We start from the raw sequence: 26,399 nt of genomic DNA, 5'->3' as shown, positions 1-26,399 counted from the left end.
ATATAAAATAAAATATATAATATATAAGACATTAAAACAGAACAGATTAAACCACAGTATATTAAAATATAATGTAATTACATATTAATAATTATATAAGATAAATTATATATTAATATTATACATTATATTAAATATATAATTTATATAACATTATATCTATATAATTATAATTATATAATTATATATTATATATCTTTTATACCTAGTACTTCCTGACTGAACTGTGGATCCTCAATATTTTCAGAGCACATTTTGAAACCCCTTCAGAGCCAGTGCAGAAACTTACCACTGATCACTTGTCCAAACAGCTCCTCAGGTGTGTCCCCAAAGAAAGGAACACAGCCCACCAGGAACTCGTAGAGGATAATTCCCATGGCCCACCAATCCACAGGCTTCCCATAGCCCTGGCGCAGGATCACCTCTGGTGCAATGTACTCTGGAGTCCCACAGACCTCAAGAGAAACATGCAAGAAATAATAAATTTACAAATTGTCAAATTTGTGTCAAAGCTTAGTTTGTCGGGTTTTTTTTTTTTCTTTCTTTTTTTCTTTCCCCCCATCAGAGTTTTACAAGGAAGTTATAATGTTTTGCCACTAACCACTTCATGCTGTGAACTACATCCATAGAGCAAGAGTCTATATTTGAAGAAGAATATTCTGTTCATTATCTCCACAGAAATAACATCATATGAAATTAAATGTTCCTAGTGTGGACATGTCAGCTAAGTAGTTCTTTGGTGCATGCACAGGAAAGCATATGGGAAAAATGCATATTCTGTGTGTTTAGGTCTGACAGCTTGATGGATGTCTGCTGGCACAGCTACAGCTCTCAGGAACTGAGTTTTGACAAACCTCTCACATCTCTGTGCTAACAGAATTTAGTTTCACAGATGCAGAATTAGCAGCACAGCATGATTACACACTTTAGCCTTAATCTTGGGAGGTACAGCTGGCATGGACAATGGCTAAGGAAATTGCCTTGGAAGATCTAAGTTGCCTGGGGCTTAGAAACAGCAACAACATGACAGTTGCAAAAAATATAACACTGTGAAGTGCAAGAATACGATCTAATGACTTAGGAGAGTTCTGCTAGACAAAGCATCTTACTCAGAAGCAAAGGAAGACAGCACCACAGGATGACTATGAATCAACACTTGGCACAACTAAAAATTCAGCCACAATCCTAGGTATTTTCAGAAGAGGAAAGCATTTTTAAATCCCATTATACAATGCACTGGTGAGCCTGCATCCAGAACAGTTCCTTCAACTACACCCAGAAAATATCAGCTCAAACAGAAAGAGTTACATGGAACAGCTATTCATTCATCAAAGGAAAATCTATCTTGTTAGCTGCAAGAATTTAGTTGGTTAAGCCTAGCAAAATGAAGGCTAAGGAGAAAAATTACCCTTAGTAAATATCATGGGGATAAAAATCAATGTTTAAGCCATTAGACAAAATTACAAGAAACATATAGAAACTTGCCATAAACTTTCTAAGCACCAGAAGGGGGAGATCGTGGAACAGCCTTCCAGCAAAATCCACGTTACATCCCTAAACTGACTTCTATTTACACCTGCACTGCTGCCTGGGCCACCCCTGCAGCACCCTAAGAGCTGGAGTGCATGACTCCAAAGCAAGAAGCTGAAACATAAATGAACAATGTCCATTTATGCACAAACATGGGAATGGACTTGTATTTTTTCCTCCCATTTTACAGTGCACAGCACAGCACCAAGGCACAGAAGGAATGCTACAAACTCTGATTCTACCCCAAGACAGAATCCTGCATCTGATCCCACATCAAGAGACAAAGTTTTTCAGCTTACCTGCTTGTCCAGGAATTCCCTGGTATCCTTCTCAATGTGGCCCTCATAAAGATTAGTTGTAAGACTCATTAACCCAATTTTGGACAGTCCAAAGTCTGTTAGTTTAATATGACCCATTGAAGTTATGAGGAGACTAAAAGAAAGAGAAGTAAAATAATGCAAGATTAATTTGTTTCCCAAAAGCAATTTAAAACAAAAAGAACACAATATAATGTGATGGATGATCTCAGTGTTACATCCCCATTAAACACCTGGAAAAAAAACCTCCTATGCAGCCAAATATCACAGAGCAGACAAGGCAACTAGGAGTGAGATTACCTTCTGCCAAAACATCATCAGTGTAGCAACAGCTTTGGGATAATACCTGAAGACATTCTTCCCACCCTTTCCCAGTGCCTATCTGCCTCTACATCAGTAGCAGGAAAATGTATAAAACCTCCTGCATGTCAGATGCTGTTGAAGATCAATGCTGTCTCCAGCCCCCATGTCCTATTACCTACAGAAAAAGCCCCTGAAGGACTGTCTCTCTCCTTCCTGAGGGGCCAAAGACTTACTTATCAGGTTTTAGGTCACGGTGAACAATTCCATAATTGTGTAGGTACTCCAGTGCCAGAACAGTCTCAGCAAAATACATCCTCGCCATATCAACAGGTAGGGCACCAATGTTCTTGAGAAGTGTAGCACAATCACCTCCTAGAGAGAAAACATTTGCACATATGGCACGTTGAAATGGCAAGTATCAGTAAGAAAGAACAGCTATGGGTCTGCAGTACAAGATTTCTTACAAGTTTTCTAAAGGCTGTCTCTCACAGCCCTGTTAGGAGGAATTCTAAAGATCTCTCTATACTCTGTCTTGATGTCTTGAACTTAAATATTAAAATCCTAGGAAAACTGAGATCCATATATGTTGGGCAGGCTTGGACAGGAATTGTACAGATGCCATTTGCAAACTGAAGGAAGTCTTGAAGAAAATAAGTCTGTGGACTCCTGATTGAAGCTTCCTTGGGAACACCGGCCACACTTTTCAGTCGACCTTCATTTCTACTTGCAAAGAGGAATTTATATTAAAATTTCCTATTGTCAATACATCTGATTTCATTCCACTAATTTATCTGAAAGAGCACTGATACAATAACTATAATCTTATTTCTCAAACATTCAGTCTAGCAAGCCAGGCATAAGAAATTAATCCTATCCACCAGTGGATATTGCTTATAAAAAGATATACTGATAAAGTAAAATCAAATTATATTTCAAAGAATAAGCAAACCAAACAATGAAAAAAACCAACCCCAGCATAAAATGGCACTTTATTTTTAAAAAGGCTGCTAAAGAACAAAGACTTATGTTTCTTAGGTCTTTTTCTAAGTGGAATGTCAAGCAAATGTGTTATGGATCCAGCCACGCCATCCCACAGGAGAGAGCCTTTCCTTTCCAATAAAGACTGAAAAGTTCATGCTGACTTCTGACCTCAGCAGGGAGGCTCAGCTCCACTGCAAATGTGTTGGATCAGTCACAGGGATTCCCAGCCCACATCCATCCCAACTAAGGCCCCTTTGGAGGTGTGGATAACGACAACCATACCTTCCACATACTCCATAACCATGCACAGGTGCCGCTTGGTCTCAAAGGAGCAGAACATGCTGACCACGAAGGGGTTCTCAGCAAATGTCAGGATATCTCTCTCCACAAAGGCCTGCTGGATCTGGTTTCTCAGGATCAGGTTCTGTTTGTTGATCTTCTTCATGGCAAAACGCTGGCGGGTGGTCTTGTGCCGCACCAAATACACCGCTCTGCAAAACCACACACCAAGAGGAAAAGGTCCATTTTCACTTCAAACTGGTTTGTTGTGGGTTTAGGTTTGGAGTTCTTTGTGGTTTTGTTGGGGTTTTTTAAACAGTGATGTTACTGTTTTGAATGGATCCTGACAGACTTATCCATGACTTCCTAAAATCCCATTTCCCTAGAAAAGAAGGAACCCCATGATGCCTCCTTCCCAAAGCTGCTCTGCCTTCTTGGATCAAGCAGCATTTTTGCTGATGTGACAAACAAGGAGATATCTCAAACACAAATGTCACAAATTTCCATAAGCACCATTCCACAGCAGCATGTATTTTTCAACACTACGGTGACCACTTTGTTTAAAAAATTGACCAAAATCTATGAAATCAGCACAAGTTCTTTCCAGGCTCCATAAAATTAATTTGATGCAGCACTACCATCAGGGATTTTCTTCAGTAAAGAATCTCTTACACTTCTATCATTTGCAGATCATTAGATTCCTGCACATTAATAATACAGTTTGCAAATAAAATTTTCATCCAGTCTGCCTGCCTTATTGAATCAGTACTTGTTTCCCTTTCTCCGGAGTACATTATATTTAATGTGGTATTGTGTCTCACCAGCCACTGACTATAAAATAAAACCATGATAAAGACATGTGACTAACAGCAAAACTATCACTTCTCTCTCCCCTTTTTACTAAGTTACATGGACCTTGTGTAGAAATATGACTGAAGAGATTTAAAATCTTTTCTTATAATACTACTCTTCAACATGCTCTATTGTGTCTTCACTCACTAAAATCCCATGCTTAAACTTTTTCCACATATAATTTTTAAAAAGTGAGTTGTTATTAACTAAGCACCCACTTCCACAAAACACCCAAGCACATGCTCAGGTTCTGTTGTTATGACCTGCTGAGTATCACTGCTTTTCAGTAGCAGCCTAATGACCTCACTGGTAAGGATTTATGAACTGCAAAGAGTCAGGAACTGCCTTTTAAAATTCTGGGTAGGTTTGTGTGTGTGGTTAAAACTGCAACTGACTGAATTCATATTTGAGTCTTCAATGGATAATAAAATCTAATAGCCTTTCTCATCTATTGCTTCTCACAGTAGATTTACCCCAGTGTAATTCTAGCACTTCTTTTAGCATTTCAAGTGCTCACAAACAGCCACATATGTTACATATATAATCTGAATAAATGAAAGAAATGGCATCTCCTAGAAGAATGCAGATACAAGTGCAGAACCTCTGTAAGACCCAAATGAAATTACTTTATGCTTTGGACCCAACAAAACCCAGACATTTGCCAAACCTTGCTATAGCCCTTTTCTGGGTAGGACAATGATAGCATTTTCTTCTAATTCAAAGTCTAAAAGTCTTACCCATAAGCACCATTACTGATCAGTTTAATAGTTTCAAACTCTTCTTCAGATGGAGTTTTCTTTGACTGAACAGAGGCCCCACGGCTCTGGGGAAAGACAACAAGAAAATGGAAATCAGGAGCAGGAATGACTTAATTCAATATGGGGTTTTTTTTGTCCTTTTCTTCTTTAAGCACCAATTAATTCAAACTCAATTCATTTCTGAATTTCTGGAGTCCTCAGCTTTAGGACAATTGTCTGTATCCTTAGGGTGTTTGCAGATTTCCCCCACAAATTATTAGCACAAAAAGTCAGTGGACTGTAAGATTCCAGCCTTTCCTTAATATTACATTTTTTAAAAAAACAATGAAATAAGAATCTTTGAAACCTAGCCAGTTACATAATTAAATTTTTCCAGTGGTTTTACTAAAGTCAACTCCTTTCAATACCCATTACACTTTAAAAATGTAGATATAAAGAATTCCTCCAGATGATTTTCGTTTGTAACTCCAAGAATTAAAAAAAAAAAGAAATCCACAAAACTTGGTAATAATGCCTATTTGTATCTTTTAGGCATTTTACCACCACCATATAAAGATTTTCAAATTTTTATGAGCATGTACTCTAGTTTTAATATGAGCTTTTAAATGTCAGCACTTTTTTTTTTTTTTAAATTACAATTACTCTGCATTATAATTAATTCTTTACTGTAGACTACTTCTTTTGAGTGAAAAAAAGTGCTAGACAGAGTGAGTGTATTACTGCTTTACCTCAACTGAATCATCTGTCTCGGGAGTGTCTGGGCTGTCATAGCTATTCAACTGGGCCATTTCTGAAAAGAAAGAGGAAAGATTACTCCTAATGATCTCAATCAAACACTGTTCTCTTTGTTTATACAGGAAAAACAGGATTTTAAGAGATGCTTGCAGATGATGAAGGCCATTTTCTCCCTCTGTAAAAAGTCATCCCTATTACACAGTGATAACCTTTAACATCTTGTACACTGCAGGCAGTATTTTATATAAAGATGAATATAATTAATTATTCTAATTTCAGCCTGACTTACTCTGGATAGTTTCTATAATAAGTAAAATAAATAAATGCACGTTTGGGGAAAGTGCTGTCTAGTTAATATTAAAACTTATTCCACTCGTATGTGTCTGCATGTAGCCTGGTGGCACCTCTGTGCTCCAAGAAGAAAAAGCATCACATTTCAAACAGCTGCCCTCCAGGTGGCTGATTCTGCAAAATGCTGAGCAGCAGTAAAGTGGGGGAAAGTCACTTAGTTTGGGCTATTCAGCTGTCGCAGGCGGTGCTGTAAACTTTGCAAGCCCAAATCCTACTTTAGCTACGAGTCTCTGAACAGACATTGCTGACATTTCTGGGTGCTCTCCTCACAGAAAGGAAATAAGGCACCTTGACATCTCCCCAGATTTCTAAAGAAAATTTGACTTTAGGAAGGGGAATTAGCGATGGAAAGGTTCTCTCCCATGACAGGGATCAAAGGAAATTTCCCTTTAATGTCAGATTTCAACAAATGCTATTAAATTGCATTTAGCAATCTTTGGTAGAAATTTTCCTGAAGAGCTCTTCACTTGAAGTCAACCTGTCATTGTCATTCCAGTAAACACCAGAGAAGTTAAACTAGTCCTAGCCAGACTACTAATTTATGTTAAAATTATGCTCTCCTGAGATAACAAGTACAGTTCAATCACTAAAATATTCCACAGTAACCTCCAGTCTCTGTCACACTTTCTATTGTTGCTGAACAAGCTGTGCATGCTCAGAAAACTTGTCATTTCAGCCAGCAAAGTGCCAGGCATAAATATTAACTTACTAATTCTAAAGTTACAATCTTCTGGGCCAATGTATGCCTATGTAAAGTTTAACATATGCAATTCTGGCACCTTGCAGAAAAGCTGCTTCTGTCCTTACATTGCTCTCTTTGGTTTGGCTGCTACACAAGATGTAAAACTTCAATATCACCTCCAGCTAAAAATTCATACTCATCTTAGTAACCTCATGGAAAACCACAAAAGACACATTTTTCCCAGAGAGGACAATCAAGTGGGATGACAGGATACTTTCCAACCAGGCCACTAGCAGGCCAGGCAGACCAGAAAAATAACAGGTAAATTTACTGTCCAACAGCACAGAGAAAACAGTTAAATCCTAAAGCTATTTTCTAACATTGTTTCAGCTATAATACAGGGAGACATTATTAACATCGTAAGTAAAGAACTGTCACTACTGATGTGCCATCCTTACCCCAGCAACATTCCTTTGAGACATGGGGCTGGAAAGGAGAGTCTAGAATTTGACAGCAAACAGGAAAATAAGGAAAAATGGCCTAGAAATTCAATCAATAAGATTAAAGCATCCTTCAGCTATGTAGTGACCAAGAGATCCTTTTAACAGTTTGGAAAGAATATAACAAGAGTTCTCACCCTCCAGGGGATCCCTGGTGAGTCCCAGCTGGCTGATAATGTAACGAGGAATGTCACATTTAATTCCTTGCCCTTCCTTGGCATGGCCTTCTGCAGCTTCCAACAAATGGTAGAACTCTTCAGGATCAAACTCCTACAGCAAAGCAGTGAGAGACACAGAGAGCAGAAATTGATGCAGCTTTACAATTATGAAAGGTTTCTCCTCCACAGAGGGGAATCCTCAAGAACATCCAAAGGTAATTCTGGGCTCAGCAGTGATGCAGAACATTTCCAGTTATAACAAGCAAGGCAATGCTTCCCACTCTGCTCTGCAAAACCAACAGACAGACAGGTATATCCCATGGGGTGTCCATGGGTTCAGATTTGAAAATCCAAACAGAACAAGGACTGTAGGGACTTTCTACAAACCAAACCAAAACTTTCAAAAGCTCTTGTTAACACAAGTGACAAGTGTGGACACAATTCCCAGTTCTGTCCCATTGAGATGTGGCAGGGAAAGGTCTGGGATGAGAACTGCGGCACCACCTTCTGCCACCTCCATCTGACTGGTGAGTTAACCCAAGATGAGCCTTTCCTGCTGTCAGATGTCACTTCTGATCAAGCCATACACCCACCCAATCCTGTCACTCTCCTAACCTCAGCAATTGCTAATAAAATTATAAATAAAACAGCTTTCTTCATAAGAAGTACTGCTGCCCTATTTTGTACTCTACAGTACAGGATCACTTCAGCAACTCAGTCTTGGTGCACGTGATCTCTGAGGCCAGAAAAGGTTATAGAAGGTGTGATCTCTTGCACTGGACTAAGAGATATAGTAGGAGACAAAAGACAAGCTTAGAGCAGCAGCAGCACTCTGCTTAGAAACAAGTTCACCAGTTGACTTTAGCTCTCCCCCCTACAAACCTCATCGTTCACCAGCAATGAGCAGCTTCGCCAACATTCTTCAAAAATTTTCCAGTGAAATGGGAGAGTGAAAGGGGAAGAGTTTCAGCAAACAGCTGAGCATGCACAGATAACAGTGATGGCATCAGTAAAGAACTGGTTTGTGGTCAGCAACGTAAGAGAAAAAGAGCACAGAACTGCAAACAAGAAAAGGAAATTAGAGCTTGTAATGATGTGAAGAGACTTGAACAGAGAACAGATGCACTTTTCCATGACTGCTCCAAGCAATGCTCCTTGGATAGATGCTGTCACCAAAGACAGCCAACAATGTGAGAAACAAAGTTCCTTCCCAACTCCTCTGGAAAAGGATTAATCAACAGTCTCAGAAGTGGCAGAGGGCAGGAGCCAGAGCAGAGTAGACCACCGAGAGATGGTCACCAGAATGCAGAGAAAGGGACGCTGGAGCCAAGGAAAGGATTCTTGAGGTACAACTGCAGGTCATTAATTGGTGAGTAAAAGAGTTAAAAAAACAACTTGGTGACAAAAAACCCCAAACATACAAAACATTAAGGAACTATATAAATTCCAGTTCTGACTTTATGATAGGTTTAACTATTTGAATACAGAAGAATGAACCCTACTAAAGGGGTAGAAATGGAAAAATAAACTGAAAAAAATTAAATACTTTTTCCCAAAGATGGTTTCAGAGATGCACAAACCACATCATTATTTTCTTGAAGACCCAGAGATTGTCTCTGCCAATAAACATTTCATAGTCCAACAGGTAATGCAAAGACAGAAGCCAAATGGCTGAACTTTAGAATACCTAAATGCTTTTGACTGCATTAGAACAATCAGAACCATCACAAGCACTGTCTATATGGACATTTAGTTCATTTACGAGGAAGAAAGAAGAATGAGCTGTGTTACTAAAGTTAACCTTAATATTAAATAGTAGATAAACTTTTTTCTAAATTCACACATAATTGAAGCCAAAGGCTGAATTACAAAAAAGTATGTTGAAAATAAAAATGAGTATTAGTTCTCAAAAGCTACTTAAACAGTTGACTATCCATTATTGTATGTCTTGTTTTATGGTACAAAAGGGACATTAAGTATTTAATTCTTCACATCACCAGATTAAAATACATATCTGGGAAAAAAATTCCTAGAAAGACGATGCAGTTTGAAAAAAACAGGTAAGACTAACCCACAGATCCAGATATTATTTCTACACTTTGGAGTCTGGCCACCTCATTGTCTAGGTTGTCACTACACACTTTGGAATTCATTACTCAAATCTCAATGACTTTGCTGCTTCCACCTGCTCTCACTCTCCCTTTGCAAGGCATCAGGTGGAGAAGACACAGAAGAACCTGGAGACTTCTTGATTTGCAACTAAGAGCTGCCTTGAGTTTGGAACTCTTTGCAGGTACAGACATGGGTTCACAAGGCTTTCTGGGGTTCCAGGTTTTCCTAGATGATGAGTGTACACAAGCAAAAATGACAATAGTGAATGCAGCAAATAAAAAACACAGTGAGTTTAAATTCATCTCCTTTCTCCACTGTCTTCACTTCTGAAATTATTTTGAAGAAGTGCTGGAAGATAGGTGGGAGTCACAAAAACTCATCTAAATCACATGGTTTGAAAACCAAGGAATTGCCAGTTTGAATGGAGTTGTGCCCAGGATTTTCAGTGCAGTCTGGTGAAGATTTCTTGAATCAGTAAGTGAAGGTATCTGTCCCGCTGGTTGTGCAAGCCAGCTTCTTCACTGACAGTGGCCTTCCTTGCACTGCAGGATTCCCAGCAAAGTGATCCATCTGACCGCTGTGGAGGAGGAATAAGGAACCCTCCAAAGTCTACTGGGCCTCAGAACTTCTGCAGGTGTTTACAAAAACTGGTACCATTGATAAGACTGAACCACTCTTGTCTGCTTTGTCAAAGAAAGCTTCACAAAACTTATTCATCTCCCAGTGATTCCAGGGCTGAAAGTTATCCATGGACACACTGGCCACAACATAACCCACCACATGTTAAACTCTGCTTTTATAGCCAGCCACAGATTCCTATACCAGCCAACTTCTCTGATGACTCAAACACCTTTAGCATCTCTCTCACTTTTATGTCCAGAAAGAACCACCATGATTGTGCTCCAACACACCAAGGAATTTCATCCTGCCATTGCCTGCTTCCACTGTAGGTTTGTGACAACTCCCAATTTTTGGTAACTTCCCTACATTCTCATTAATTTTTCAACATCCTTTTGAACTACAGTCACTGAACTGAATCCTTTCAATTGTGTATGCCTCTTTCTATATATATTGAAGGTTTAAATGAACCCTTTTGCTATGGCATGGCAGTGAGAATACAGGTGTTCAAGCTGCATCTCCACCATAGCAAGAAAATACCTTTGTAGTTGCAGAACTTCGGGACACAGTGGCCTATTTCATTGGAATTATCTAAACAATTTTCACAATTTTCTAGCATTAAGTTAAAAAGAAATGTGTATTATTATTATTATTATTATTATTATTATCATCATCATCATCATCATCATCATCATCATTATCATTATTATTATTAGCCAAATTAAGTTGTTAAGAAAGGAGCAAGACTTGCTTTTGATGTAATCCAATAGCACCAAATAGCATTTCAAACCCAGGCTCCCAAATCTCCTTGTATCTCACACGGGTGCATCCCACTCTGTGCCCACAGCTGGAAAACCTGACACCAGGTTTCACCAATTGCTGGGGCTACAGGAAGGGTTTGAGCCCCAGAGCCCCAGCACTATTTCCGTCATGGTAGTGAACATCTTCCTTAGTGACAGCTCTTCCTTAGCACAGCGTTCTGGACACTGGGCACACCCCAAACAGACATTTACAGGCTCTTTGCAGTATCTATAACAACATGAAGAACATCCAGTGGCATCAAGAACCATGAAATCATGTTGATAGTTACATCTGGCCCCTCAGCCATGAACTTCATACTAAAATATAATTTAGCTGCTGATGCAGCTGACAATCCATTGGAGAACTACTTCTATATTAATGGAGAAGCCACTTAGTAGTTTGGTTTTTTTTGAAATATCAATTTATTTTTCATCAATGTCTTAATGAGCATTTAAAGGTTTCTTTTGAAGGCTTTGTGTCCCTTATCTCCTCAAGTGCACAGCACTCTTTAGATCTTGCACAGCCCCTCCCAGGCCTGCACTCACCAGGCACTCGAGCAGCCGAGCTGGCCGGGCGATGATAATCATCAGCTTCTTCACAAGCTGGGTAACGAAGGCAACCTCGGAGCTCTCGGATCTCTCGTGGGCCTGTGGAGAGCAGAACAGCACATCATGGTCCCAGCACTGAACTCTCAGTTTCTGTATGTCAGATGCTGAACGCAGCTCAGGAACCAATTCAGCAGCAAAAGCACGGCTGAGTCAGGGCAGGCTGAGCTCAGCTCGCTCAGGGATGCCAAGGTACACATGGCTTTTCCATCACAACTGACTCCCATTAGCATGCCAGAGATATTTCAAAGGCTCTATGTGCATTATGTCACCTATGAATTATAATAGAAACAATGTGGGCTTAGTTTATTTTTTTAAATGCAAAGAGAAATACTGATTTTTTTCAATTTTACCTTCCACACAACACTGATGTCTAGGTAATCACTAACAGACACATTTCTGAGCTTCACTTACAGCTAGAATTTGAACTAGAATTTCTCATCACCAAGAAAAACTCAATCTCAGTTTCTCTTTTTTCAGTTTCATCAATCCTGTTGAATAACTCCAGCATTGCATTGCATGTTATGTAGGACCAAGCAGGTAAGCAAAGAAAATACCATATAAAAACTTAATTCAGAGGATTTAGTCCTGTCTGTTACTTCACCAGATTTCAGTAGAAATTCAAGTCTTAGTTTCAAGATTTATGTGTGTATTTGTTTGATGGGATGTCTTTTTACAACAGCAAACATACCAAAACAATAATAATTTTTTTAAAATAAGCAACACAAAAACCCCTCAGAAATTACCCTTCTTTTGATGAAGCACACAATGGCTACATGATGAGTCCTGGAGCAGAAATATAATAGTATTTCATTGCAGACTGATAAGAAAAAGGTTCCAAATGCATGTAGAGCTCTGAAACAAAGTACAGCTATTTTTTCCCAAGGTCTAAAATTTGTGCTTTAACACAGACACCAATACAGAGTCCAGAACTTAATGAGTGAGCTTTTGCTGGCAATGAGCCAGTTACTTATAAGAGCGATACTTTATCAACAAGAGTGCAAGCAGAAATAAACTAAAAGGTTCATTTAGCATTGTCCATTAGAATCACCTAACAAAAAAACATATTTATATGTCTTTATATTTCAGAGAAGTCAAGTCACCCTGGTGACCACCTAAAAAGAGCAATACAAAACACAGGGAGCAGAAATTCAGAACTAGAAATATACAAGCAGCATTTTAAGTAACATATCTCTGATACTTTGCTGCCTAGCAAAAAATATTAAAAGGTTCATTATTTCTCTTTTTGACACCAGTCAGAATAGAAATGTTGACTGTATCCTTCTGCACTGATTAGCATAGGCTTGAATTTTAACCTTGAAGAGAATGATGTACCTGCTAGTTCTTTATCTAAAAACAGCATCAGAGGTCTTTCCTGGCTATACCGTCTTAAAAATAAGATTATTTTGGAAATACTGAAATAAGTTGCAATTTCTTTTCCTTATTAAAAGATTTTTTTAGATTATAAAATAGAAAACAATCACAATGAAAATGATACTCACTTTGTATCCTCTAATGCATTATGCAAACTTTTAAGTTACAGTATGAATTTTACAAAGAAATAAATGCTTTCATAATTTAAAAGCCATTCCAGATCACCAAGGGTTAGCTGCACTGAAATGAATAGACAAAGCATCAACAACTTTGTATTATTTTTAATTTGAGACATGCAATTGGAAAGTAGTTTCCTCCCCCCTACATAGGTTATATTATGCAAAAAATGTAATATATTCATCATTTTGCATCCATTTATACTGTTAAAGAGAACTTAGTCTTTTAAATCAAGTCCTTTTGTTTTCTCCTTTTCTCATTTATGACAATTCAGGCAAATTAATTTAAAAATGCAGCTAGTTTAATCAGGTGTCTGTTTTGAAAATGAAAAGCTAGACCATGATTGCCAAATGATACAGAAAAGCAAAAGGAACAAGAAAAAAAGCATTTACAAAAACCAAACACAACTTGTAACAGCCACTCAGCCATCATCTCTGCACAGCGCTGCTCTTCCAAGATCCTCAGAGAAACTGCTTCCTCTTCTTCCCTCCTCACACAGGACAGCCTGGACATCCCTACAGACTTCTTGTTTCCAGAGTGTCCCAGGGACAGAAGCTGGGAGCAGGAGGTTTGTGCAGCTGGGCACTGCCTGAGCCAGGTGCCAGCTGTGCCAGCTCAGCAGCGCGTCCCCAGGACCCCGCGCTGGCCCCCGGGCTGCTGGTGCCATCCCAGGGCTCCCCTCCCTCCCTCCCAAGGAGGGGTTTGGGCAGAGGCTGATGCCATTCCTGCACACCCTGCCGGTGACACGTGTACAGGAGGTAATTTACAAACCGATTCCCTCATCTGAAAGACCCATCCGTCACTAACTGTGGCTGCTGGGGCATGAAATTAAAATCACTGTCCTCCCCTGGGGTTCAGCAGGACCAATAACTGGGATATGCAAGTCACAACGCTGTAATTGAGCTAACAGACTGATGGAAACCAAAACAATAGACCTGCAAAGCCAAGGACTGATAAATTTACACTCAGGCTCTTACTAAGAAAGCAACCCCAATCAGAACATCCATTTGCCAATATGCAGCATCAGTCACTGCTGGAGAATACTCACAGCCTCCCCTGCTCCTTTTGTTCCACACACAGAAACACCTGTAATCCTTCACCTTCCTGCCCAACTGGCTACACCTAGGCAACAGTCATCAGACTTCTGGTGGCTACTTCTGCCTTATTGATTCAGCCAAGTAATGACTGACTATAACCTTTTGATCATCAGTAACCTGAGATTCTAACCCATGGTAACAGGTAAAGAACTGAACGTCACACATTCTTTTTTATATCAGTGCTTTATCTTATTTTTTTGTATTTCTACTTTGATGTGAAGTGTAGCATTCAAGTTCATGTTTTCCAAGATGAAGAAAATCTCTTAAATTCATTTTTCCTTCATGATTATTTCAATGATGCAATAAGTTCTCCTGGCTAAAAAACAGTATTTCATGCTCCAAACAAGGGAAAAGATCTCATTTGCCATAGCTAATGAGATTTGTTGGCATGTTATTACAAAAGCTGGGATCTAAAAATCTTCCAAAAGCTTTCTGGTTTGGTGCATTTAAACAGCTCATTATTTGCATACCCAAACAGTCTGCTTTACATTTTTACTCAAACTACAATATATTAAATCAAGTCTCCTTTTTATGGTTTGAAATGCTGTGCAAGTTTAGTTTGTTACCAGGTATCAGAATTGACACTTTAAAAAGAATTTTTAAGAGAGAGAATCCATTCTTTCACAGTAAAATTGTAAGAAAACCTGTGAATATTTCTGCCACTTACTGGCCTCATTATTCACCAAGAAAGCATCTTTGCAATCTTTCAGTATGTTATAAAAATATGCCATAAAACTCCATAGCCTACTACACAGACCATACAACTCCCAAGTTGAACAGCTCTTTGAATTACCTTCTAATTGGTATTATTTATGTACCCATTATTTTGATACTTTGCAACCTAAGCAAAGGTTAAGATCCTGCCATCAAATTTGGAATAGCTTAAACTTGACTCTAAAATGTCCTGTGTTTCAGGTGACCCCTCCAAAAGAAATAGTTTCCCAATTTCTATATATTTTGATGAAAATGTCCCAATTATTTCCTTGCAGAATGCAGTCTGAAGGGCAAAGCACAGATTAGGCAAGCAGAGGAAACAAATAGCTTTTAAATATTAAAATTTAAAAGATAAGCTAGGGAAAAGAAAAAGCAATAGGAAAAAAAACAAATGAGAAAGATGAGGAATGAAGCCTTTGGCTTTCCTCCGATATCTTTAATGTCTCTTCTCTTCCTTCCCAGCCTGTTTTGCCTCCCTTGCCTCTCTAAACTTTCCTTTTAATCACCTCTAGCCCACCTTACTCCCCAGAGTAAATCAATCAAACCGAAGAGCTGACCCTTCTCTCGCCCCCTCTCTGCAGAAGACGCTGAGGAGGGAGAGGGCAAAGAAAGCCCCAAATGTCAATTCCTGAACATGCTCAGAGATGACCAGTGTATCTCCTCTAACCACAGCTCAGTGAAGCCTTTCCCAGTATTTCAGAGCAGCAGGATAATGCCTGCAGGATCAAGGGGGAAGGGACATTTAAGAAGTATATTTTGAGGATTTGTTCTGAGGAAAAGGGGAGAAAAGGAAAAAGCTGATTTATCTGGCCCACACCTCCTCCAAGACCCTGATTAACCTCTTCAGGCCAGAAGACAGGGCTGAAAATGCAGACTGGAAGCAGCCAGCCCTAATTTATGGCTCTCTCAGCTCCTTATAGTGTAAGAAATCACCGTCCACACACAGAAGAGGAAAGTCAGGGAGAGGGAGAAGTTCAGGCTCCAAGGATCTGCTACCAGAAGCAGTAAAACACAGTGTAGTCTCCCTGTGCCCCTGAAATGTAAGGGATTTTGCTGAGCATACAAAGTCACTTTTAATGAAACCTTTCCAACCTCCAAACCATCACCCAGAGAGGCCTGATCCCTTATTTCACAGCTGACATGTGCAAATACTCTGCTTCCAGACTCTGGAGATACAAGGGGGATCCACAAGTGGTTACTGATATCCTATAGGCAGACAATCATATAGTCCCCTCCAAAGATACTCCCTTACCTCTCTTGGTCTGTCAAAATTATATTCCCCATCCAAGCAGAACACCACAGATCCAAACATGACTCATTTTTCTCTCAAACATAACAAATACCAGAAAAATTACAGCTACACTTATGTAAATAGGGTAGGCCAAGAAATTTAGCTGATACAAGGGAAGTTCTTACAGCTTTCACAAAACTTTTTAACACAATAATTGTATATTAATATAGTATTTCTACTCATCTGCCTTTTTCTAATATCTGAAAAGAGTGGCAGAGGGACACAAGTTACTGCAATTCATGCCAGTGGGTTGGCAAACTGATCAATAAAGATAAAATAAAATTAAAATCATAACAGAAAACAAAGTATTTCAGTTGTTCTGTTCCCAGGTGTCTCTGTAATATTTGCTATCTGAGAATGCAATCTTTATAAAACCTGTTTTTTCAGCTTGCTGTATCATTAAGGCAGAGGATTAGGAAGATATTCCTAAACAGAGGTCTGGACTCAGCCACTGGCAATAGCACCAACTCTTCACAACAGTTATAGCACAAATTCTAAGAGATGTTTGAAACTTAATATTGTTCTCATTTTAAAGGGAAAGAACAATTTTTAATGAGTAGCTGAAGCATACTGGGAATGCATTAAAATAACGCCCCCTTGTGTATTTTCATATGCTTTGAATGCCATAAAATACATCCAAGTACTAAAAACCCACAACTGGATTAAGTTCAGCTCAAGAAAATCTTTTGTGAAAAATTTACAGCAACACTAATAACTATGGTGTTTTCACTTCTTGAAGGCACTATTTTAATTAATAAATCTTTCAGAGTCCTGAAGTTCATGAGAAAAGATTTCAGTAATTTTGTTCATCTGAATAAACCAAATTTTCATAAATGGTAAAGACTGCCTTTGACATACTCATACTTACATTTAATTTCTATACAAACAAAGTTCACAGGTGAAATGATTTACTCAAATCCACCCACAGCAGACCAAGAGGAGACTGGAACATCTCAGATCTCCTGGCCCCCCCCTACCTGCTGCCCCTCCCCTGGAATCCACAATGTCTCTCCTAAAATCAAAGCTCTGGCTTATTGGTTAAAGTTTCAATCAAATTAATATATTCTACTTTCCAGAGGGCACTTACATCCTGGAGAAGTTTCTCTAAGTTTTCCTGCAGCTCGTAAAAGTACCGAGAAGTAATAAGACCTTCACGTGATTTATCTAGGCAATCTCTGGCCAGTTCAATAACTTGATGATGAATGAAACTCAGGACCCCATCCGCTAATTGCAGCACGTTCTCTGGAGCATTCGAGGCAATAAACTCAGCCAGCCGCTCTTCCATCTGTGCTGTGGCCTGAAAGTGCAGAATAAAGAGAAATTACTCCTGAATTTTACTAACACAGACCTTAAAGCATAAACAAGTAGCGTGCTAAAGTAATATTTGCAATATCAAATTGCACGAGGCTTAAAAAACATTCCAAAATACAGTAGCATTTTCTGAGAACAAGGACAGCACATCAGAGGCAAAAGTTACGTTCACATGAGCAAACAACAAAAATTAATCAAAACACGCTTTCTGAAAATGTAAATGACCATAAAAATATCTTGGTCCTGAGGCTGTATTCCTCCCTGGGTCCCCAAAGTAAGGATGTAAATTGTGAGGAAGTTTTCAGAACTTTTAGACAAGACTGTGGAAGCTGAAAATCATTGCCCCAGGCCATAAACACACGGCAGTTCTATCACTATAAGCCCTGATATCCTGTCTCCAGAGAAACATCTATTTTTTCTGGTGCTGGAACAGGAAGGAATGGCCATATCAACAGCTGTGGGATACACAATCTTCTACACTCGTTTCAATCAGATTTTAACTTTTAACTTGCTTCCACAGGTTTCAATATTCAGCTGTTTGAAAAGCCAGGCATGACTCTTCTTTTCACTCTCGTGAGAATTTCTCATGCCAGTAGAAGACATCAGAAATTTAGCAAATATTAAATACATATATAAAAAATTCAGCCTTTTCCATCCTAATCTCTACGTATACTAAATCTATTTCTTCTACTGCAGAATTAACATATGAAGATGAGGAGGCAGCTTCAAACTCTCAGCAAACTGCACTGCTTGGAAATGGGATGTAAGAGCTGGGCTCCTTCTCCAACCAGTACTACAAACTAATTCTGAGCTTGGACACAAGTTCAGTGAATGCATTATTCAAAAAGTCATTCTTTACCTTTGGAAACCTTTCTTTGTACACATGATTCATCATGATTATTTCACTGTCAAAGGAAACTGGAGAGCGACCAGGGCTAGAGGAGAAAAGGAATCATGTTATCATTTACAGATATCACACCAAAACTCTTTAAAACCAGTGCTGACCATTATGCTGTCACATTGACTGTAGCTTCCAAAGCTTTGAGTTCACTTCAGTAATGTGCAGATGCTGAATTTCAGAGAACATCCTGGCAAGCAACGACTGCTGACGTCCCTGTCCCCACACGGGCTCTGGCAGAAACCCCCCTATTTCATTTCCAGTGAATGCAAACCCTAACACAGAAGTTTGTAAAAGCCCAGTGCATTTATTGCAGATACATTTGCAATTCCCCTCAATCTGTGACTGCCCTCCATGGCAGCTGGAGCAGCCCTGCTCCAAAAGAAATCCCAATGAGCTCTGGAGTCTCCAGCACCAAAAGGGAGCAGAGCAATAGAAGTAAGGAAGTTGAGATGATTTGTTTTCCTTTGTCTGAAGGATACTGCATGAGCACTGTTATTCAGCTAAATCTTACATATAAAATAAATCCCACAGGCAACAGAGTACTTTTATGAAAGCTGCACTCCCTTGATGCACATTACACCATGGATCCGTATGCATCTATGCATAAGTTAGCAAGAAACTTTAAGGCACTCCAAAACACCAGGACACTAAATCTTGACAAGCTGCATTTATATTACTGTTTGGGTGTTGTTTTTTTTTTTTTAAAGAAGGGTTGCATCTCGTTTCATCACATCTGATGGTATGCAGGGCTCTGACTCACTCTGCCACAGAGGACGGCCGGATGAGGTAATGCAGATAATCCCCAGCTACAGATCGCCTGCAGCAGCTCCAGCTGCTTCTCCAGCTACCTTGTTTCAACGTTCAAGACAAGCAAGGGCTTCAATTATTTGGCATCCTACGTGATCATTGTCGTTATGTTTTTAAAAGTACTAAATACTGCTAAAAATACTCTGTGTCACAAGATACGGATTTATCTTGAATGCGTTCAAACATTTCAAATGTTCTAGTGAAGGATGAAATGGATCTCTCTAAATGGAATAAATGCATTTTAAACTTGGAATGCATTACAGTTACTACCTTGCTGCTAACCCATTTAGAGCAAAAACATTCTTTTGGCAACATGTATTAACAATTCAAAGAAAATTTAACTCATTGGCTCACAGACTGCAGCTGTATCAAATTCTTTTCATGCCTTGTACTGAAATTCCATGAATTACATCATATCTTGGTTTTATTACTGTTTATCCTTTAGCTTCAGAAGATGCACTTCAGATTAAATCTGTCACTGAACCCTTATGCTGAAGAAGAAGAATACTGATTTGGATGTTATGAATAGCAAGTAAAAAGACATTTTCATCAACTTCCCTTAGCTTGGTAGATAGCTATTTTTAATCAAGGAAAATTTCCTTTAAAAAGAAACTTACATTTATATTCATATGTAATGTATGACATAATTAAGCATATGGGTAAAAAAATTTGAATTGCAGAGTTATAAGCAAACTCCCCTGCACATTCATCCTGCTATCCTTATCCTTTTTTCTCTAAGACCAGCTGACACAAGCACAACACTTGTTTACTGGTACTTCATATGAAGCTGAGGGACTTGGTTATTGAACACAGTTATTGAAGAATTTATTTTTCTCTGATGTAATTTTTCTCTGTGTGATCTAAGTGAGGTATAAATTACAACTATATATTAGCCCTTTGATACTTACACAGAAATACTGAGGCACACACACACTTCATTTTAACACTAAAATTTGCACATGCTTAAGTATTTGCTGTCTTAGGGCTACAATAAAACATGAGGGATTTTGCCTTTTGCTTTCAAGGCACTTTATTCATATGGATGCAGGAAATTAAGAGCTATGCAGAAATCAGGCTACTTGAGCTGTCCTGCCAGCAGATGTAGCATTTCCTTAGGGAGAACCACAATAGGAGAATTTACTGTTTGCTTTCATTTTTCACAAAACAGTTTCTGTGCACACCAATTGGCAAGAAAGTGAACATAAAAATCCCTCAGCTTCGCTGGGAAGTTGCAGGTTTGCCTCTCACCTTTGGCAGCTCATCAATGCCACTTTTTGCCAACTAAAGCAACAGAGTACCCAACTTGGTAAAACCTCAGATCAAGGGGCACACTGTCATCCAAAAAAAAATTTTCTCAATATACCAGGTCAAATTAAGTATCTACCTGACTATAGCAAGACTGCAACACATTATACTGCACCATAATTTTTAATGTTGATCCTCAGCTTGGGAAACTAAGAAACTAATTAGCTGGATACCTGATTAACTAGCCAAAGGCTACCTGCCAAGCACTGCTGGGTACTTTACAGCACCTCTGGGACAGAACCAGGTGAAAAAGGAACAAGGACTGGGCAGATAACTGAATGCCACCAAGGGAGAACATCAGGAAGTTTAGAAAGAAGATAAAAGGAGTCTAATACATTTTACTGGCATGACATCTTTTCAAATGCAAAAGCTTCACACATCTATCCAGCACTAAAAATTTCACAGACTGAACTAAACTGGTCTAACATTTCAAGCCCCACAAAGGAACAGATTATTTTCTGCAAAACAGAGGACACATGCTGTGCACGTGCATAACATTTTAAGAGAAAAGGCGGGCTCCTTCCCTTTTCTTGGTGCAGATAGGTAGGTCAAAGAAATTGTTATTGTCAGTGAGCTTTTCATTTCAGCAGAGTAGACATTAGAAGAATAATATTTGTCCCCTTAAGCTTAACAGCAAAATGAAGAACTACTCTCTCTTTTCCCCCTCCTTCACACTCCCTCCACTTTACGAGACGATGTGGTGGTGAATTTTCAGGGATATCCATCTCCCACAAAGATTTCTGTTGTCTTCAATCTGTCAAAACTCATGTGTTCTTATCTGATGCTTGAAAGTGAAAACAGCTTATAGACAGCTATTTCGAGGAGCAACATTTACGCAGGAACTTAAATCTTACAAAATCTAGTTTAAGTGTGACTAAATAAAACCGAGATGTTTATGAATACATTATCTCTCCTTCACTGTGATAGCTGTGTTTATTAGGAAAAATCAAAAAAAGCTAAAAGCACTGTGCTTCCTTCTGCTTTCAACTTGTATATAAAGGTTTATTTAAGTTGTATTTACAGGACAAGACTAAAATCAGTACTCATAGGAAACTTAAAACTATAGGGTTTCATTTTCTGTCATTTCCAGACACAAAAAATAAGGAATTTGAAAACTAGAGAGCTGAAGTTGGATAAAGTGGGCACTAAGATAAGCCTTCTGCTGAAGGTGAGCCTTCCTCTTCTCCCAAGAAACACTTCACAAGGCACACTTTCTTGAGAGAGGAAAGCAAGAGACCAACATTATCTGTAATGCAGTTAGAATGTGCTTTCTTGAAGGAACAGTTGCCTTGTGCTGTAGAATATAAAACTATTATCCTTCCCCAAATCCATGGGGATGTGAATCCCCACTCCACAGCCTGGGGTGGATGGCACTATCTGAGAGCAGCAAGAAGGGATGAACCCACCACGATTACTCAAGGGTTAAAGCTGCCAATGAAGTGCACTGAGATGGGAGAGCCCCACAACCTGAAGGATGAAAGATAAAAATGGACAATGCAGGCCACTGGTTTTCACAACACCTATTCCTTCTTGGGCAATTTATCATCAGGAGTCTTTTTTGGTATTTTCCAGGAGTTTTGTCTGTATATTCTTACTGACCAGATCCAGTATGCTTGAAGTCAGGTTGGGGGATTGCATTTAAAAAGCACTACCCAGCTAAGAGATGAAGAAGGATGAGCTCATCTGCTTCAACTATATAAAAATTCACTGCAACAATCTTCATCCCTTTTTACCTAGACAACATTACCCTGAAATACAAAAAGAGATCAAGAGAAATGAGCAGATTGGTGGGCTGAGTGACTGCACAAAGGTAGCTCCTGAAAAAGTCATTATTAGTTAACTCTGCTTTTATCTCTGACATTCTCCACTCATTCCCACATGTGAGCAACTGCTAAAGATGACAAGTAAAGAGAACTGGGAAAAGATGGAAGGCAGCATCTCTGTAACTTAAAAAGAGTAATGATGCCAAGTTTAGTGCAAGTATTCACAACTTTTCATGCATTTTACTCCAGGGAGAAGAGATCTTGTTCAGGTAAAGCCCAGAATTGATTTAAACAAAACAAAACAGATGTAACCTGTGGATCACTGTGTTGGGCAATAACTTGAAGGATTTGAAGACTGAATTATTTAAAAATAAAAAAAATAAAAAATAATAATTAAAAAAAAAAGAGATAGAGAACAGTTGAGAGATGGTATTTAGGAACTACTTCTGCAGGTAACAAAGAAATATTTTCTTCTACTGAAGACACACTAAAAGCAGGTGGATCACACGGAAATAAGTTCTTTGACTGAGCACATGAGTACTGGATCTTTTTGAGACAGATGAGAGAACAGGCTCCTGGATTTTGCAAGCAGCTTTACAAGGATGTCACACCTTTGCATTCCAGTGCTAGTCTTGTGTTCCCTCCTTCTCCCTGCACAGAAAAGCAGCTGGGAAAGAACCAGTGCCATTTCTTCAGGGCAGAAATTCCAGGCATTTCAAATAAGGCATGATGAAATAAAAGATGAGAATCTTCAAGGCACACTGGCAGAACACCTCAAGCAAAGCAGAGGTGCTACCAACCTGTCAGCGCACCCTTCCTGACTGCACACTTTGTTAGTTTCATCATCCAGTTTGATATTAAGAGTGCTCTGCAGGAATAGAACATTTGCAGCTAGGTACAAGAAAATGGTAGAATTCTAGCCAAAGAAGTAAGTATACTTTTCTAAAAGTTACATCTAGGCAATATTCTATACCTAGGAGCATAAAAGGATCATCTGCTGCTTCTAAAAAAAAAGTTTTGGGTTACAGAGACAAAGAACAGTCCCAGCACTTGACAGCGACATCTCAAAATGCCAGTTCCTCTCTCAAAAAGAAATGTAAGGCTGCAGTCATATAGGATGAAAAATGAATACACATTAACAATGATACAATCTTTTAAATTACAAAACCATGTCTGCCCATTAAGGGAAATGTCTGATGTGTTTTGTTCATTTGCTTTTCATTAAAGCTGATCAAACAGTTCCACTGAATGAAAAAATATATTTTTAGGAAATTACTGCTTAATTTCATTTAATGTTGAAAAAGAAAAGCTGTTCTCAGCTTTTATTTTTAAGTAAGTAAAAATTTCTTCTCACCAAGTGAGGTAACTCTAAAGTGTGGGCAAATAAATAAGCAAGCTTTGTGCAGTGAACAATGTCTGGTCTTCATGTATTTCAATACTTGATTGTTTACAAGTACAGGCTGCCCTCTGTCAAAGGGGGTTTCTGCTCCTGCAAATATTGCTCCAGTTGGTTGGGCTGACCTATCCATTTCCCTTGGAGGTGCAAGGGCCAGCACAAATGCCTGGTACAGGCAAGGGTGCTTTAGAGTCACGCAGCACCACAGTACTGGCAATAAGCAAAATGAAAAACAAATGAGGCACAGTGAGTTGAAAAATTAAATTATTTCATTCTAAGCTTTGGAATACCAATAAGGCTGGACACTAAAATCCAGTGAGAGAGCCAGGAAAGGTACTCAAGAGAGGAAGAGGATTAATCAGTTATACGACACACAGAATTAATCTCATCGCACGACGAATTATAAACCTACTCCACGATCAGTCTGCTTCAAATTGGCTCACAGAGGCAAAATTCTCTGCAACCTGATAACCCACATTAACAAGGAAGAAAATAAAATTGGGCTCTTCACATGGTCGTGTATATCATTCTCACATTAGCAAAAGTGTCTTCTACAACAGGATTACACCTGTGTTAAAGGACAATCATTACCTTAGCATGTGCTGTCTACAGGAGCTGCCTCACCTCTAGAGAATTAGTACCACTGCAATTACTCTACTCAGCAAGGGTCAGTGTTAAGAGGGGCAGCACAAGGACTCAAGTAGGACTATTGTTCAAAGGCACTTAGAACAAGATTTATAATCAGTCTTTCACTACTCGGCACTGAGGAGGGGCCTGGCTAAGGGTGCCACTACCCACAGCACTCACCTGCTCCTGTAGATTACTGTCTAACTACACTTAGCAGGTCCATATGCAATTACTATGCAGCCTGCACTGAAGTTCAGAACATAAAAATAATTACAAATAATTTGAAAGGTCAGTTCTGCCGTGACATGATACTGACCACGGGTTTTGTTATTGTCCTGGCCTGTTCCACTTCCTCCTTTTACAAATTCCCATCCAAGTCCTGACTGGATACACTGATTCAACAGTTCCAGCTGGCAAAGTTTTTGAATACTGTCCATTAATTTAAAGGTGATATCCACCTCTGACATCCTCAGATGAATGAAGACTTCACCTCCTTCAACCCTGCTTGTAAAAACCCTTTTCTATCACAAGGTGTGTCCAGACTTTCCCTAAACTTTCATTCACTTGGTCCAGCACTAAAGGCATCGCAAAGCTTGAAGCTTTTGCCATGATACAAAATGTTTGTGGATTTATTCCATATAGAGATCTGCAAGAAAGACTGCCCAGAGAGTTTGTGGAATTTCTGTCCTTGGAGATATTCAAAAGCCATATAGACATGATCCTGGGCAGCCTGCTTAAGCAGGGCTTTGCACAGGATGACCTACAGATATTCTTACCAACCTCAGCCATTCTGTAATTCTGTGAAAGATGAAATTCTAGTTGTTTCCAGTTTTATGTATGGAAGAATCAACTACACAAGGAAATAACCCTGGATAGTTATCTTTGAACAACCAGTTCTCTGAAGCAACAGTAAAATTATTCAACTATTAATGCAGCAGAAATGTTTTCAGCACTATGACAAAATTGTGCTGGGTTGCAATTCTATTTAAGGTTTTGACTTTATCTACTCTGGTTCTCACACCCCTTCAGAAACACTGCCAGAAAAGTTATTAAAAGTGGTTATAACCACATCCTTATGATACTGTAGCAAAATTCTGAGAAGAAACTTCACTAAAGGAAATCTACATCCTATGCATTTAGTTTGAGACACTTGTGGATCATGTTTTCATAGTTATTGTGAAAATACAAAAGCAGAGTATACCAACCACTTTGCAATCCAAAAGCTCAGCCTCAAATGTGAGAAAAAAACCTCTTTGTGATCAGATGAGGTTACCTCAATGTTGATTAAAATAGTTTCAAAAACATGTAACAAAGCCACTACAAATGAATATACTTAGATCTGAAAGCACATATAGAAATGCAACAAACATGTCCAACATCTTAAAAATTCAGGAAGTGATCCAAAGCTCACCTGAGACTGCGAGATCGAGGCCTCAAGGCTGGAGAATGACGCCCTTCCTCATCAGTGATGCTCTCGGTACTGAAATGCTTTGTCAGGAAATGAAGTTCATCTGCCGTGGGCTGAAAGGGCAGCTGGTGCAGCTTCTCCTGAGATGAGCATGATGACTGAGTACAGAAAAAAATACAGAAAAGAAATGCACTAAACGCATGCATAGGGGTCAGCTAATGAATGGAAGAGGAACGGATTCTGCCAGACACTGTGCGCTCCAGCGGAAAAGAAAGCTATTTATCAGACCAGGTGCCTCTCTTTTTTTGTTCTCATTAGGCTAAGCCAACCCTTACATTCAATGTCAGAGCTGGTGAGATCAGGAAAACTTTGGAAGAGGGCTAGGGAACCACTGCATCTGACTGTGGAACCACTGCATCTGATCACGCAGAGAATTTACTATCAGGAGACAGAAAAGAAGGCACATGAGTACCAGCATTACTCAGGAAAGGACAAGGAGGTTCCTGGAGTGGTGAGCAACTTTCTTTCCTTTTCCCTCATGTTCTCTTAGCTCAGGAGCTTCACTGGCATGCAGAGTGCTATGGAGCTGTGTAGACGTAAGAGTTTCCTGCTGGTTATTGGCTCTCACTGGAAATTGCTATTGTAA

The 26,399-nt window shown here is 39.1% G+C and overlaps 1 protein-coding gene across 17 annotated transcripts in view; it reads right to left on the bottom strand.

Annotated features, from left to right (window-relative positions):
* The window catches only part of MAST2 (microtubule associated serine/threonine kinase 2), a 219,421-nt gene that overhangs the window by 23,138 nt on the left and 169,884 nt on the right, over positions 1-26,399 (bottom strand). For all 17 annotated transcript variants that reach the window (XM_086902241.1, XM_086902240.1, XM_086902242.1 and 14 more), the window contains 11 exons: positions 25,757-25,911; positions 18,406-18,481; positions 17,323-17,532; positions 11,523-11,624; positions 7,426-7,558; positions 5,749-5,810; positions 5,000-5,085; positions 3,414-3,622; positions 2,384-2,522; positions 1,830-1,962; positions 290-455 (listed from right to left, as the gene is read on the bottom strand). In XM_086902241.1, coding sequence (XP_086758367.1) covers positions 290-455; positions 1,830-1,962; positions 2,384-2,522; positions 3,414-3,622; positions 5,000-5,085; positions 5,749-5,810; positions 7,426-7,558; positions 11,523-11,624; positions 17,323-17,532; positions 18,406-18,481; positions 25,757-25,911 — 1,471 coding nt within the window. The remainder of the gene's footprint in view (positions 1-289; positions 456-1,829; positions 1,963-2,383; positions 2,523-3,413; positions 3,623-4,999; positions 5,086-5,748; positions 5,811-7,425; positions 7,559-11,522; positions 11,625-17,322; positions 17,533-18,405; positions 18,482-25,756; positions 25,912-26,399) is intronic.

Source organism: Cyanistes caeruleus, chromosome 9 (assembly GCF_971803275.1).
Source record: "Cyanistes caeruleus chromosome 9, bCyaCae1.hap1.1, whole genome shotgun sequence".
NCBI lineage: Eukaryota > Metazoa > Chordata > Aves > Passeriformes > Paridae > Cyanistes > Cyanistes caeruleus.
The sequence above is the reverse complement of the archived record's forward strand: the minus strand, read 5'-3'. Positions and strand labels throughout refer to the sequence as shown.